Raw genomic sequence first — 16,906 nt, forward strand, 5'->3', positions numbered from 1 at the left:
TATCAGAGGCACAGCAGTGTTTGCCTATGTAATGGTTTGAGCTCGTGGGACACAAATTTTCTTTTCTAGATGGGATCAGTTCTGTCAGGTCTGCTTTTCCTCCTGACTCACACCACTGGCATCTTCTGGACCACTGTCTTCTCCTCTTCCTCTGCAGAGGGCTGTTACCTGATAGGTGGCATTTGCAATTACATTCTTCCTCTCCCCTCGTGTATCCCCTAGCAGGATGGGATCGGGGCCAACCTATCTCTGGTTGTGCATTTCTTCCAATGGTCAGTGGGGAGGAAATTCCATGTGCATAGGGTGGCATGTGGGAAGGGGCATGAGACAGGAGGAAAAGGCCCTGTAGTATGGGTCACTGTTGAGCAATGAGGAAGGGGACAGCTGTCTATGTGTGTGTGACGTTGCTGACCTCTGCCACGGGAATGGGTTTTCTGGGGGGTGTTTCTGTCTTTGGGTCACGTTGTCTACCCTAAAGCCGTGGCAGGCCACTATCTGAATGGTTCCCGCCACTGCCCTGATTCGTAGTTCCGGAAGCGTTAAGTTTGCGGTCACATATCTTTGTGTTGCCTTTCTCTGGATGGTCTTTAGATTCTGAAAGCCGTTCGTATTTAAGAATACTCTTCAACAGAACGGAAAGGAAATGTAGCAAAATACAAATGTGCCTCTCCTCAGAATTTATTCCCAGACCTGGGAAAGGTACAGCACATTTTGTGTGTGGGGGGTGGGTAGGGGTGTGGGGGGGGTGTCCACCGGAAATCGGAATGGATGTTAGCCCAGGTAACTTTGTTCAGTTACTGTTTCGCCTGCTCTACTTAGCGATAGTCCAACGTTGGGATGCGGCAGTCATCCGAAGGGCCTGTTAAATATGTGGGACACATCCTCCAGGTTCTGATTACATAGGGAGCCTGAGGTTTGGCATTTCTGACAAGTACCCAGATGACGTTGATGTTGAAGTCCCAGGGACCATCCTTAGAGACGTACTCCTCTATTCTGTTCGTTCGTGCTTTGAGCAAGTGCCTCTGTCAGGTTCCTCACCACTGCTTTTCGATTATAGGAAGCACCCCCCCACCGCACACACACACAACTGCAACATGCCATGCAAAGATCCAGAAGAGCCCATAGTAGTGTCATTTAACTAAGTTGAAGGCAAAGTGGCCAAGATGACAATTTGTTAAGACAGAGATTTATTCACAAAGAAATAATGTCGTCATTCTTTCTTGTTTGCCTTTTATGATTGACTTTCTGATTTTGGTGGACTTGACACAGAGTGAAGTTAAAAAATCCTTTGTGTAGTCTACCATAGTGGTGAATTTTGATACACAGAAGCCCATCCGTGTAATCCCCGCACCTGTCGGGATAGAACATTTCCATTATACTGGACGGGCCCCACCTGCCCTTTAGTAACATCCTCTCAGTCACCGAGGTGATTGCTGTTTCAGTAGGTTTTCTTTTACCATGGATCTCTTTTGATCTGGAACATCAAACAGACACTACATCTAGGTCTAGTGTGCATGCTTTTGTGTGTGTGTGTGTGTGTGTGTGTGTGTGTGTGTGTGTATACATACTATTCATATAGTCTGCAGAATTTCTCTTTGGTTGGGCACCATTGACTTGGCTTCTGCCTGTAAGAATCACTGATGTTGATGCACATGTATCACTAGTTCAGTCAGTGCCGTCCTAGTGACGTTCCAAGACTGCTTTGAAGTCATAGCTTTAAATTTCATGGTAGGGTGGCCATCCAATCCTAAAGGTAAGCTTTCATTTTAAATCTTAAATAGAGTATGGGTTTCTGTTCACCCTAAATTTTTAAACAATTCTTTCATCTGATGGAAAATGCATAGGACTGAAAAACATGTGACCTATAAGAGCATAAGATACAAAACAGTTATGGAGCAAATATTTGTATAGCCAAAGCTTGAGTCACGAAATAGAACTTTGTTGCCACCAAGAAGGCTCTTGATATGTCCTTTGTTGACCAGAGTCGTTTTTTCGATGCTACAGATGATTACCGTGCTGATTCTTCAAGTAACGTTTTCATTCATTTTCCTTATGGTTTAATGAGGTAGGTATGCACACCTAAACAGCATAGTTTGATTTTCATATGTTTCTGATTTTTAAACAGAGAATTCTGATTTGATTTTTTTCACTCAGTATTATGGAAGAGTTCTGGTAGGCAGACTCCAAGAAGGCCTTCAAGAGGCTATCCACCGCTTGGTGTTCACGGTCTCCTGTATTTCCCTCCCGTCAAGTAACGTGCTTCTAAACCATGGCAGATGGCACCATCAAGGGGCTGAGTTACCAAGGACTGTGACTTTCATCTCAAAGCCAACCCTTTCTTTCTCTCTGTCTCTGTCTCTCTCTCTCTCTCTGGCCTTGCTGAAGCTGGTACAATGTGGGAGAGATCCTTGCAGCAGAGAACTGAGCACGGTCTCCATTCACCATCCAGCAAGGAAGCAAGGTCCCCACGCTAGCGGCCCTCAAGGAACTGAATCCCGCCAGTGAGCATGTAAGTGAAGTGAGAAGTGTCTTCTTCCCCAGTGGGGCCCTCACCTGAGACCCCAGTGCCAGGCAGCACCTTGCGTGCAGCCCTGGGAAACCCTGTGAAATGGAGGGTCTAGGTGGGCCGTCCCTACCGAGATATCGGATCCTCAGAAACCGAGATCATAAATGAGTGTCACTTGAAACTGCTAAATTTTGCAGTAATACTGTGTAAGAACGGATAGCCAGAACAAATTCATCTAGGACGACTGCACACACAGGTGAGAAAGGAGGAATTAAAAAGTGCAGAGAAGGGGCGCCTGGGAGGCTCAGCGAGTTAAGCCTCTGTCTTGGGCTCAGGTCACGATCTCGGGGTCCTGGGATCGAGCCCTGCATTGGGCTCTCTGCTCAGCAGGGAGCCTGCTTCCCTCTCTCTCTGCCTGGTTCTCTGCCTACTTGTGATCTCTCTCTGTCTCTCTGTCTCTGTCTCTGTCTCTGTCTCACTCTCTGTCTAACAAATAAATAAATGAATAAATAAATAATCCAAAAAAAAAAAGAACCATGCAGAGAATGAGAAGTGCTAAAACTGATGTAGTCCTAAAGCCAGAAAGTCCAAATGGCCTCGATTCCCTAGGAGAGGTCTGGGGGCACTCTGTTTACTAAGATATCCAGGAGTCATCAAGTATCGGTGTCAGCAGGTCACTGAGGTAATGCTGCCTATTCTCTGAAGGGAGAGGTTGTGCTGGGATTGCTGGGACCAGGAATATGCTCCCTTGGAATAATGGGAGGATAATATCCCTGAATGGCCGAGTCCAGATGGCAGCATTGAACTCGAGGAAGTAATGTGTGTATTATTATGTGATGGCCCACCAGAGTGGAATGCCAAGGGTCAGAATGATGTGAAACCCTCAGGGGCCTAACGATATGGATCATCGGGCATGGTGTCCGTCATAATAGGATATAGGCAGCCGGGGGCTGGGGAGGTGGACGTGGCTCCTGGGGGGCTCAGTCGGTTCAGCTTCTGCCTTTGGCTCAGGTCATGGTCCTGGAGGGTTGGGATCGAATCCTGCCTCGGGCTCCCTGCTCAGTTGAGAGTCTGCTTCTCCATCAGCCCCTCACCTTGACTGAGCTTGGTCTCTCTCCATCTCTGTCTCTGTCTCTCTTTCTCCCCCTGGAACAGTCAAACAAGGATATAGGTAGCCAAATACGGTGCACCTTTGTGTGTGTGCGCACACATACAACACACACACACACACACACACACACACACACAGAGGTGTGTGTGTGTGTGTGTCTTTAAAAGAGCTTAAGAATAAAAGAACAAAGGCCAAGGTCCTTGATCCCAATGGAAGGTCATGATCCCTGACACAGTTTGAAGACCTCAGGCTGTTCTCAGACCTATTAACCCATGAACAGAGAGCCCAGTCTTTCTGGGCGGAGGACCCCAGGAAGTGTCTATCATAGAATTTCCTTAGTCCTTGCCCAAGAATCTGTAGCCATTGACCCCATGGGAATCTGGAATACTCATATGTTGGCAGGCTGTTGGACATGGGATCTGTGTTGAACTGGACTGCAGGATATCCAGAACCTTTCATGGCCCTGTATGAATACATGGATCTAGAGGTTAGAGTGCAAGGAGAAGTTTCCACATCTTCTTCATCCCGGTGATCCATTTGGGGGAATTTTTGCCTCCTTCTCCTCTGATTGTAGGCTGTGTGCATCTAGGGGTCGTGTCTCCAAAGGAGGAAAGCTAGCTTGAGGGGAACACGGTCAAATGTAATTGGTATGAAAACTCTGGCTGGCACCTTATCCCTCTGGGTTTCTAGTGTCGGGAAATCAGAAGAGAGCTCTGGGAGCCATTAGGAAGATGTTTAGCATTGGGCTGATCTACAGGAGCATTCTTGGTATTCCTATTCCCAGGATCAACCGACGATGAGCAAGCAGTGTAGCCTGAAGGGGACGTAGGAATCATGGGCTCAGCACTCTCAGGGATGGGGTTGGAGGTCAGATCCCCCGGGCAAGTCAGCTAAAGGAGCAGAGGAGCCATCCTCTAACTCCCTGTCTTGTAAGATTTTCTAGAAGTGGTGGCAGACCCCATGGAGCAGGGTTAATGAGAGCAATCCATAGACATGAGCAGAGGCAGGGGTAGATATGGATATTCATTCGGGCATCTTTGCCTTAAATGCCCTGATCCACACGCTAGTGCAGAGTATGGGCTACGCACGGCTCACACTGTTTGCACACACTGCTGTGCAGGGAATTGTGTCAGCCTAGGGGTCGACCACAGCTGGACGTCTGGCCCCTCCCTTCTTTCTATGCACCAGGGGTTGTCCACGGCTAGTGATAAGTGATGGAGGAGTACATAGGCTCAGCCCCCTTGCCTCTAAGAGGAGCAGTCCCCTTCCCCAGTCCACACCCCTCATCTGTGGGGTCGGAACGTGGGGGTGGAATTGGACGGAAACCCCATTTTGCATTCGTTCCTTTTAGAGCCCTAATATGTCTCCCTCCGTTTCTTCTTCTTCTTCTTCTTCTTCTTTTTTTTAAATGATTTTATTTACTTTTTGGAGAGAGAAACAGTGAGAGAGAGAGAACATGAGAGGTGAGAAGTTCAGAGGGAGAGGCAGACTTCCCATGGAGCTGGGAGCCCGATGCGGGACTCGATCCCGGGACACCGGGACCATGACCTGAGCCGAAGACAGTTGCTTAGCCAACTGAGCCACCCAGGTGCCCTCTCCCTCTGTTTCTTACGCATTTCTCCCGAGAGCTCTCCCTTGCACATCGTGTTTTAGTCTCTGGTTTTTTGAGTGCGGTGTAAGCATCACAGATGGGGACAGTTCCCCTCAAACAGGCCTCCTCTAGGGAGACAGCTCCTGACATGATTGTCTGAGTTCCTCATGGGAGAGTGTCCTGTCCCTCAGGGGCGGAGAATGATACTTTAGGAATTGGAGACTAATAGTCTAAGACCAAGTGTGCAAGTACTGTAGGAAGAAACAGCATATAGTGAAAAGATTAAGTGCTTCAGTGGAGATTCATGCTCGGGGTGGCCAGCCACCACGGTTACCGAGCCTGTTGTATGGAGATGTTTTGAAGGCCCTGATCCTGAGCTCCGGAAGGCTGGCGTTAGGGTGATGTCCGGAGCAGACTCCAACAACAGAGGTCTGAGAGCAAGTAGTTTGTTTGGGAGGTGATCTCAAGAAGTGCCGTAGGGAACGTGAGGAGTGATGCAGGGAAGGGATGGAAGCCAATCCAGAATGATTTCCAGAGCAGGTAAGCCCTGTAGGTAGCTGAGGTGCAGTCCTGGCTGAGGCCCCCGGTCTCACACCCCCCACTCGAGGGGATAGGGGCTAAAGGGGCTAGAGCACTTCATCCACCAAGTGCTGCCCACTGGTTGAGGACTTCTCCTCGAGACTTCCTCTCCCTAGCTGTGGCCTGCCAAGAATTTCCTCCCTCATCTAGACAAAGGGCTCAGCAGAGAGCAGCGGGGGCTTGCTATAAACCACCAGTGTCGATGTCGGCATGGAGAGTGCTGAGGGGATAGAGGTGGAAATCCTGAAGTCGTCTGCGGTGGACTCCCCTTTCTGCAGGGAGCACCAGAAATGCATCCGACCTGCTAAGCATAACAGTTCACGAGGGAAAAATAATGAGACACAAGGCCCTTCGATCTGTATGCCCGGAGACGTTCAGGTTTATTTGAGGTATAGGAGCATCTCTGTATGAGGAGACCTGGCAGGAAAGAAGAGTGTGCTTGGGATGACACGCTGGCTGAGAGATTTCAGAGAACATGCAAGGTCCGTATTCCCTTGGGAGGGAGCTAGTAAGAAGGAGGTGGGGAAGAGGGTGTTGTTGGTGGGGGAGTACATTTGGAGGCCACGTAGGTTGAAAGGGCGGCCGGAACTGAGGTTTGACAGTTGGCCTGTCACGATTCCGTGCTCAGTGGGACTAGCTGAGGAAGATTGGTTGATGAAAGACAGCGGGGTGCAGGTCAGGATCCTCAGCAGCAGAAGCCACTAGAGCAGGTTGGGGAGCAGCAGGTGGTCTAGCAACAGCTGGGGCGGCAGCAGCTGGACACACAGCAGCTGGGGCGGCAGCAGGTGGTCCTGCAGCAGGTGGTCTGGCAGCAGGTGGGGCGGCAGCAGCTGGAGCCACAGCAGCTGGGCCTGCAGCAGCTGGAACCGCAGCAGGAGGGGCGGCAGCAGCTGGACACACAGCAGCTTGGGCGGCAGCAGGTGGTCCTGCAGCAGGTGGTCTGGCAGCAGGTGGGGCGGCAGCAGCTAGAGGTGCAGCAGCTGGGCCTGCAGCAGCTGGAGCCACAGCAGCTGGAGCCACAGCAGGAGGGGCGGCAGCAGCTAGAGATGCAGCAGCTGGGCCTGCAGCAGCTGGAGCCACAGCAGCTGGAGCCACAGCAGGAGGGGCGGCAGCAGCTGGACACACAGCAGCTGGGACGGCAGCAGGTGGTCCTGCAGCAGGTGGTCTGGCAGCAGGTGGGGCGGCAGCAGCTAGAGGTGCAGCAGCTGGGCCTGCAGCAGCTGGAGCCACAGCACGAGGGCTGGCAGCAGCTGGACACACAGCAGCTGGGGCGGCAGCAGGTGGTCCTGCAGCAGGTGGTCTGGCAGCAGCTGGGGCGGCAGCAGGACTCCTCGCCACAGCCCTGGTCAGAGCAGACGGAGCCACAACAGGAGTTGACCATGGTGTCAGAGGCTGGAGGTTCTGGGTGGGTTTCCAGGAAAGCGAAGGTCTTGAGTGTGGAAGTGTCTGTCCTCGTGCCGTGGCCTCTATATACTGCCCAAACCGGGTGATTTGTCAACACGTCTTCCTTGTTGTTGTTTACCCATTATTTAAGTAATTATCAGAGGCACAGCAGTGTTTGCCTATGTAATGGTTTGAGCTCGTGGGACACAAATTTTCTTTTCTAGATGGGATCAGTTCTGTCAGGTCTGCTTTTCCTCCTGACTCACACCACTGGCATCTTCTGGACCACTGTCTTCTCCTCTTCCTCTGCAGAGGGCTGTTACCTGATAGGTGGCATTTGCAATTACATTCTTCCTCTCCCCTCGTGTATCCCCTAGCAGGATGGGATCGGGGCCAACCTATCTCTGGTTGTGCATTTCTTCCAATGGTCAGTGGGGAGGAAATTCCATGTGCATAGGGTGGCATGTGGGAAGGGGCATGAGACAGGAGGAAAAGGCCCTGTAGTATGGGTCACTGTTGAGCAATGAGGAAGGGGACAGCTGTCTATGTGTGTGTGACGTTGCTGACCTCTGCCACGGGAATGGGTTTTCTGGGGGGTGTTTCTGTCTTTGGGTCACGTTGTCTACCCTAAAGCCGTGGCAGGCCACTATCTGAATGGTTCCCGCCACTGCCCTGATTCGTAGTTCCGGAAGCGTTAAGTTTGCGGTCACATATCTTTGTGTTGCCTTTCTCTGGATGGTCTTTAGATTCTGAAAGACGTCGCCTCATCTTCATTCTTAAGTCGTTCGTATTTAAGAATACTCTTCAACAGAACGGAAAGGAAATGTAGCAAAATACAAATGTGCCTCTCCTCAGAATTTATTCCCAGACCTGGGAAAGGTACAGCACATTTTGTGTGTGGGGTTGGGTAGGGTTGTGGGGGGTGTCCACTGGAAATCGGAATGGATGTTAGCCAAGGTAACTTTGTTCAGTTACTGTTTCGCCTGCTCTACTTAGCGATAGTCCAACGTTGGGATGCGGCAGTCATCCGAAGGGCCTGTTAAATATGTCGGGACACATCCTGCAGTTTCTGATTCATGTGGAGCCTGAGGTTTGGCATTTCTGACAAGTACCCAGATGACGTTGATGTTGAAGTTCCAGGGACCATCCTTAGAGACGTACTCCTCTATTCTGTTCATTCGTGCTTTGAGCAAGTGCCTCTGTCAGGTTCCTCACCACTCCTTTTTCGATTATAGGAAGCACCCCCCACCGCACACACACACAACTGCAACATGCCATGCAAAGATCCAGAAGAGCCCATAGTAGTGTCATTTAACTAAGTTGAAGGCAAAGTGGCCAAGATGACAATTTATTAAAGACAGAGATTTATTCATAAAGAATAATGTCGTCACTCTTTCTTTTTTGCGTTTTATGATTGATTTTCTGTTTTTGGTGGACTTGACACAGAGTGAAGTTAAAAAATCCTTTGTGTAGTCATCCATAGTGGTGCATGTTGGTACTCAGAAGCCCATCCATGTCATCCCCGCACCTGTCGCTATAGAACATTTCCATTATACTTGAATCTACACTTTTCTTTAATTAAGTTCCCCACAGTCATAAATGCAATTGTGTTTTCAGTTGGTTTTCTTTTGCCATAGATGTCTTTTGACGTAGAACATCAAATAGATCCACATCTGTATGTTTTTGTTTGAGTGGAAGATACCAGAGAATGTTGATGCTGTTAATGTGATCACCAAAACAGCATGGTACTGACATAAAAACAGATACATAGACCAGTGGAACAGAGTAAAGAGCCCAGATAGGGACCCTCAACTCTACGGTCAAATAATCTTTGACAAAACAGCAGAAAATATACAGTGGAAAAAAGACAGTCTCTTCAATAAATCGTGCTGGGAAAACTGGGCCGCTGTATGTAGAAGAATGAAACTTGACCATTCTCTTACACAGTACACAATGATAAACTCAAAATGGATGCTGTCAATGATAACAAATTTCTCTTCCTTTAAGTTCCTTGTGTGTGCACAAAGTATCAAATTTTCATGAATAAGATTAGCAGGTGAAAATAAATTTTTATGGTATACACATGGGCAATCTGAAGATACATTGAAATTCCAAAGGCAACATTTTGCTTATATGAGCTAAGTAGAGGGTGGGTGCCTGAGGACATGAAGGGGAGGAAGACCTCCTAGGAAGGTGAGATGAGATGTTTAAAAAACATAGGTTTCCTTATTTTGCACATAAGTTTCTTAAGTGAAACGGAATCACCATTAATATTCTTTTTCTGGTACGAGCAGTGTTAAAGGGAAGATAAGGAACTTTTCTGGAATTTGCTGGGTTCTGATTCCCTTTAACTGAAAATGATGTTCATGTGAAAGTGACTCATTTTGAGGCAGCCTTTTCTTAGCACCTGTATCTCTCAGCATCATCCACGTCACAGGTCAGATCATCCCCTCCTCAAGAGAAGCCACTCTGTGACCTCACAATCTCAAGAACATTTTCGTCTCTTACTGTAATGTACTCTATTTTTAAACTGTCTTCCTAACACTTACCTTTATTTGAAATCACCATGTTCCATCTTCTGCTAATTGTTAGTTGCCCTTCGAGAATGTCAGCTCTTGGTGTTACATGCTGAGTTGCTTGAACAGTGCATGGTATATAGAAAGCCTCTAATAAGTACTTATTGAATGAATGAATTTAGCACAAGATTCCTTGGGATCGGGGTCACAGTATGTTTGTACACATATATAAACATAGAAGTATTTGTATCAACATGGGAAAAGTTCAGGGACAATACCCATCAATTTAATTTAGAGATGGGAGGAAAGTCATTAGGGAGACGTTTACTTTGTGCTTTATAATTTTTTTTGAATGTTGGGATTATTAAAGATACTTTTGTCTTCTTTTTAGTATGTTTCAAATAAAATCAAGTTTTAAAATGAACAGGGCATTTGGTTTAGCCTAGAGACATATCTTTTGAACTATCATTTCTTTTGATTACCTCTGCCAGATTTTGTGTGACATTTCCATTTTTGGGGTGAGGCCTCACGATAAAAGGCTATTGACACCCTGGTGTGCACTGGTACATGCCAAACTTATTAACATGGCATCAACACCCTTCACACACCTACTTTTCTAACCCCATCTCCAGTCACTCTCTTATCTTCCTCATTGCTCCAAGCCCTAGTCCACACTTTTCAGATTCCACCCTTTGCAGTTCCATCCAATGCCCTGGAAAACCTACTCGCTCTTCTTTATCTAGCAATAACATAGCTCAGATGCCACTCTCTTATACCTTCTCTTGCTCCTTCAAACACTTTTTTGGCTCTAGTCCCTTGATATTCCCAAAGAGTACAACCCATCTTGGCTATGGAGCTGCAACAGTGTTGTTCTTCTTTGAATCCTCCACATCTAGCAAAGTCCTTAGCACATATTACATACTCAATAAAAGTTTTTGGAGCTTGAGGAAACATTTGAGCAATGTTTAAGATCTTTTAAATTATATTATGATACTAAGTTATAAAATGTCTCCAGAGAAACAATGTAATGAAATTTCACCAATTGAAAAACAAGAAGGCAGACTGGTCTAATTTGGTTGGCTAGAACTTTTAAAAATACTGCCTTTTAGCTTCTTTTCAATACATTTAAAGCATAATTGAGAATCTTAGCATCTAATGAATCATTGGATACTACATCAAAAACTAATGATGTACTATGTGTTGGCTAATTGAACATAGTTTAAAAGATAATAAAATTAAAATCATAGCTAAAGAATGCTTCTAAGTGATAAGTTCAAGGGGTAGGTACAGAATGATATGCAATGAACAATTAACATTAAGTAGGTCCACACTGAGTTAAATATAACTTCTGTAATTATATTCACCATCTCAATTTGCCTTACAAGCAAATTTCATGTGGGTGCAGGCCAGGAAAAGTTGGCCTGCTCATGTCCCTGAAGGAATGTGTCTAAATTAAGGATATCCTATTGTGTGAATGTCATAACAAGACATTTAAAGGTTGTAGGAGACATTCAAGACATCCTTTTCTGGTGGAATGGTTCAGATAATGTGTCAGCCAACTAATGGATTATTGCCTCAATACATGACACTCCCAGGAATGTATAATGCCCTTAGAATAGAATTACTTTCCTGATAGCAAAAGTGAGTCACTGATACCACAGACTTTAATGTTTAGAATATGCACAGCATCATGTGGGGATTGTGTTGGGGCCAGAAAAGCCCCAAGTGATTGATTACTGTTGGGATCACAATAACAGGCCCATGTTTGCAGACAAGCTATGTGTTATTTAGAAATGTTCTTCTTGAAAGGTCTTTGTTGGGTTTGATAGAATCATAAAACTAGAGTCCTGTGGAGTTATATGTTTTCACTCACTTATGTATTTAGCAAACAGTGTTTGAAAGCTTTCCTATTCTGTTGCAGGCACTTTGCACACTATGCATGAAACCACAGTACTTGTACCTTCTTCAAGTCTCAATAGTTCATTTTTGCCCTTGCTTCCCTTGCCTTTGGTGTTGTTCCTAGGAAGAAGTTGCTGCGGCTGAGGTCGAGGAGGTTGCTGCCTGTGTTCTCCTCAAGGATTTTGATGGATTCCTTTCTCACACTGAGGTCCTTCATCCATTTTTAGTCTGTTTTTGTGTGGTTAAGAAAATGGTCCGGTTTCATTCTTCTGCATGGAGCTGTCCAGTTTTCTCAACACCATTTGTTGAAGAGGCTATCTTTTTTCCATTGGACATTCTTTCCTGCTTTGTTGCAGATTAGTTGACCATAGAGTTGAGGGTCCATTTCTGGGCTCTCTATTCTGTTCCATAGATCTATGTGTCTGTTTTTATGCTAGTACCATACTGTCTTGATGACTGCAGCTTTGTAATGGAGCTTGAAGTCTGGAATTGTGATGCCACCAGCTTTGGTTTTCTTTTTCAACTTTCCTCTGGCTATTCAGGGTCTTTTCTTATTCCATACAAATTTTAGGATTATTTGTTCCAATTTTTGGTAAAAGTTAATGGTATTTTGATAGGGATTGCATTAAAAGTGTAGATTGCTGTAGGTAGCATAGACATTTTCACAATATTTGTTCTTCCAATCCATGAGCATGGAATGTTTTTCCATTTCTTTGTGTCTTCCTCAGTTTCTTTCATGAGAATTCTATAGTTTTCTGAGTACAGATTCTTTGCCTCTTTGGTTGGATTTGTTTCTAGGTATCTTATGGTTTCCAGCTGTAAATGGAATCAATTCCTAAATTTCGCTTTTTTGTCTTCTTGTTGGTGTGTAGAAATACAGCTGATCTCTATGCATTGATTTTATATCCTGACAGTTTACTGAATTCCTGTATGAGTTCTAGAAGTTTTGGGGTGGAGTGTTTTGGGTTTTCCACATAAAATATCATGTCATCTGCAAAGAGTGAGAGTTTGACTTCATCTTTGCTGATTTGGATGCTTTTAATTTCTTCTTGTTGTCTGATTGCTGAGGCTAGGACTTCTAGTACTATGTTGAACAACAGTGGTGATAGTGGACATCCCTGCCATGTTCCTGATCTTAGGGGAAAAGCCTTCAGTTTTTCCCCATTGAGAATGATATTCACTGTGGGTTTTTCATAGATGGGTTTTATGATATTGAGGTACGTACCCTCAATTTTTTAAAAAGAGTCTATTTATTTATTTGACAGAGATCACAAGTAGGCAGAGAGGCAGGTAGAGAGAGAGGAGGAAGCAGGCTCCCCGCTGAGCAGAGAGCCTGATGCGAGGCTCAATCCCAGGACCCTGGGATCATGACCTGAGCCGAAGGCAGAGGCTTAACCCACTGAGCCACCCAGGCGCCCTGTACCCTCAATTTTTTATCCTCAGTATTTATCCCTATACTGTGAAAAGTTTTGATCAAGAAAGAATGCTGTGCTTTGTGAAGTGCTTTTTCAGTATGTATTGAGAGTATCGTATGGTTCTTGTTCTTTTATTAATGTATTGTGTCATATCGATTGATTTGCAGATACTGAACCAACCTTGAAGCCCAGGAATAAATCCCACTTGGTCATGGTGAATATTTTTTTAATGTACTATTGGATCCTATAGGCTAGTATTTGCATCCATGTTCATCAGGGATATTGGTCTGAAATTGTCCTTTTTAATGGTGTCTTTGTCTGGTATTGGGTTAAGGTAATGCTGACCTCATAAAATGAGTTTGGAAGTTTTCCTTCCATTTCTATTTTGGAACAGTTTAAGGAGAATAGGTATTAGTTCTTCGTTAAATGTTTGGTAGAATTCCCCTGGGAAGCCATCTGTCACTGGGCTCTTTTTTTGTTGGGAGATTTTTGATTACTGCTTCAATTTCCTTACTGGTTAGGGGTCTGTTCAGGTTGTCTGTTTCTTCCTGGTTCAGTTTTGGTAGTTTATAGGTCTCTAGGAATGCATCCATTTCTTCCAGATTGTTAAATCTGCTGGCCTATGGTTGCTCATAATATGTTGTTACAATGTATTTCTCTGGTGTTGATTGTGATCTTGCCTCTTTCATTCACGATTTTATTAATTTGTGTCCTTTCTGTTTTGTTTTTAATATATCTGGCCAGGGGTTTATCAGTCTTACTAATTCTTTTTTTGTTTGTTTGTTTGTTTGTTTGTTTGTAATCTTATTGTTTCATTAAAAGAACCAGCTCCTACTTCTGTTGATGTATTCTACTGTTATTTTGGTTTCTGTTTTATTGATTGCACCTCTGATCTTTATCATTTCTCTTTTCCTGCTGGGTTTAGACTTTCTTTGCTGTTCTTTCTCCAGCTCCTTTAGGTTTAGGGTTAGGTTGTGTATTTGAGACCTTTCTTGTTTCTTTCGATTAAAAAAAAAAAGTTATGTAAGTCACCATACGGTACATCATTAGTTTTTCATGGATTGTTCCAAGATTCATTGTTTACATATAACACCCAGTGTTGCATGCAATACGTGCTCTTCTTAATACCCATGCCTGGGCCAACCCATTCCTCCACCCCCTCCCCTCTAAAACCTTCAGTTTGTTTCTCACAGTTTGTAGTCTTTCATGGTTCATCTCCTCCTCCAATTTCCCCTCCTTCATTTCCCTCTTCCTTCCAATATCCTCCTTGCTATTCATTACGTTCCACAAATAAGTGAAACCATATGATCATTGACTTTCTCTGCTTAACTGTTTCACTCAGCATAATCTCCTCCAGTCTCAGGCATATTGATGTAAAATTTGGTTATTCATCCTTTCTCATGGCTGAGTAATATTCCATTGCATATATAGACCACATCTTCTTTATCCATTTGCCTGATTAAGGGTGTCTCTTCTCTTTCAACAGTCTGGCTGTTGTGGACATTGCTGCTATGAACACTGGGATGCATATGGCCCTTCTTTTCACTACATCTGTATCTTTTCACTATATATGACCTAGTGCAATTGCTGGATCATAGGGTAGCTCTATTTTTATTTATTTATTTTAAGGTTTTTACTTTGTCTTTTATTTTCAGAAATTTAATCACAATTTGTCTTTACATGGAGTTCTTTGGACTTCTCCTGTTTTCATTTCACTTATTCTAATCTATCAATTTGTTTCTTTCATTAAATACAAGAAAAGTTCAGCCACTATTTCTTCAATTACTCTTTTTGTCCCGTTTTCCTCTCCATTCTTTCTGGCATGGTAGTGATACAAATGTTATATTTTTGTTATTTTCTTTCGGGTCCCTGTGTCTCCATTTATGGTGTTTTTTGTTTTTGTTTTGTTTTGTTACTATTTTCTATTTTATCTCTGGTTTTCATATTGGATAAAGTCTATTTTTTTGAGGAACCTCCCACTGTTTTCCATAGTGGCCGCACCAACGAGCATTCCCACCAACACTGTAAGAGGGATCCCCTTCCCCACATCCTCTCCAACATTTGTTGTTTCTTGGCTTGTTAATTTTTGCCATTCTAACTGGTGTAAGATGGTATCTCAATGTGGTTTTGATTTGAATTTCTCTGAGGGTAATGATAATAAACATTTCAACACTTTTTCATGTGTCAGCCATTTGAATGTCTTTTTTGGAGAAGTGTCTACTTATATCTTCTGCACATTTTTGATTTGTTTCTTTGTTGGGTGTTGAGTTTGAGAAGTTCTTTATAGATCTTGGATATCAGCCCTTTGTCTGTAGCTGGTTCTTTGAAGTAATTAATAAGATCAATCAACCACTGGCCAGGCTAGTCCAAAAGAAAAGAGAAAGGAGCCAAATTAATAAAATCATGAATGTAAGGGGAGGGATCATGACTAACACCAAGGAAATAGAAACAGTCATCAGAAATGACTATCAATAGCTATATGACAATAACTGAAGCAACCTATAAAAAATGGATGCATTCCTGGAATCCTATAAACTTCCAAGACAGAAACAAGAAGAAATTGACAACCTGAATAGACCAGTAATCAGTAACGAGATTGAAGCAGTGATCAAAAACCTCCCAAAAAACAAGAGTCCAGGACCTGATGGATTCCCTAGGGAATTCTACCAAATATTCAAAGAAGAAATAATACCTATTCTCCTGAAGCTGTTTAAAGAAACAGAAACAGAAGGAAAATTTCCAGGCTCTTTCTATGAGGCTAACATCACCTTGATCCCCAAACCATCAAAGACCCCATCAAAAAGGAGAATTTCAGACCAATATCCCTGATGAATATGGATGCCAAGATTTTCAACAAGATCCTAGCTAATAGGATCCAACTGTACATTAAAAGATTATCCATCATGACCAGGTGGGGTTTATCCCTTTGTTGTTTCTTGAGAAAAGCTTGTATTGCTATATACTTTCCTTTTAGGACCACCTTTGCTGCATCCCAAAGATTTTGAACAATTGTGTTTCTGTTTTCATTTGTTTCCATCAGTTTCTTAAATTCTTCTTTAATTTCCTGGTTGCCCCAATCATTCTTTAGTGTGGTGTTCTTTAGCCTCCATATATTTGAGTTGTTTCCAACTTTCTTTTTGTGACTGAGTTCAGTTTCAAAGCACTGTGGTCTGAAAATATTCAGGGAATGATCCCAATCTTTTGGTTCCAGTTGAGACCTGATTTGTGACCCCAGATGTTATCTATTCTAGAGAATGTTTCATGTACAATAGAGAAGAATGTGTATTCTTTTGCTTTGGGATGGAATGTTCTGAATATATCTGTGATGTTCATCTGGTCCATTGTGTCATTTAAAGACTTTATTTCCTTGTTGATCTTTTGTTTAGATGATTTGTCCATTTCAGTGAGGGAGGTATTAAAGTCCCCTACTATTATTGTGTTATTGTCAATGTGTTTCTTGGATTTTGTTATTAACTGGTTCATATAATTGACTGCTCCTATGTTAGGGGCATATTTAAATTGTTATATCTTCTTGTTGGTCAGACACTTTACGTATGATATAGTGTCCTTCCTCAACTCTCATTATAGTCTTTGTTTTAAAATCTAATTTGTCTGATGTAAAGGTTGCCATCCCAGCTTTCCTTTGATGTCCATTAGCATGGTAAATTATTTTCTACCCCCTCACTTTAAATCTGGAGGTATCTTTGGGTCTAAAATGAGTCTCTTCCAGATAGCATATTGATGAGTCTTGTTTTTCATCCATTCTGATACCCTGTGTCTTTTGTTTGGGGCATTTAGCCCATTTGCATTCAGGGTAACTATTGAAAGATATTAATTTAGTGCTATTGTATTCCCTGTAAGCTGACTGTTACTATATATTGTCTCTGTTCCTTTCTGGTCTATGTT

General features: G+C 43.8%; 1 protein-coding gene across 6 annotated transcripts; it reads right to left on the reverse strand.

Annotated features, from left to right (window-relative positions):
- Positions 1 to 6,471: 6,471 nt before the first annotated feature.
- Positions 6,472 to 7,208, reverse strand: LOC116584003 (keratin-associated protein 4-12-like). Of its 6 annotated transcripts, none has more exons than XM_032331992.1 (3): positions 7,044 to 7,208; positions 6,849 to 6,992; positions 6,472 to 6,752 (listed from the first exon to the last, which is right to left on the reverse strand). In XM_032331992.1, exons 1-3 carry the CDS (start codon positions 7,166 to 7,168, stop codon positions 6,518 to 6,520), a joined length of 504 nt encoding a protein of 167 aa, XP_032187883.1. In that variant the 5' UTR covers positions 7,169 to 7,208; the 3' UTR covers positions 6,472 to 6,517. The 6 variants fall into 6 exon arrangements, with proteins under 6 accessions (XP_032187883.1, XP_032187884.1, XP_032187881.1 ...); XM_032331993.1 differs by having other exon boundaries at positions 6,909 to 7,052; positions 7,116 to 7,168; XM_032331990.1 differs by having other exon boundaries at positions 6,472 to 6,992.
- Between the last annotated feature and the right edge of the window lie 9,698 nt (positions 7,209 to 16,906).

This window comes from Mustela erminea, unplaced genomic scaffold, assembly GCF_009829155.1.
Source record: "Mustela erminea isolate mMusErm1 unplaced genomic scaffold, mMusErm1.Pri scaffold_43_arrow_ctg1, whole genome shotgun sequence".
Lineage (NCBI taxonomy): Eukaryota > Metazoa > Chordata > Mammalia > Carnivora > Mustelidae > Mustela > Mustela erminea.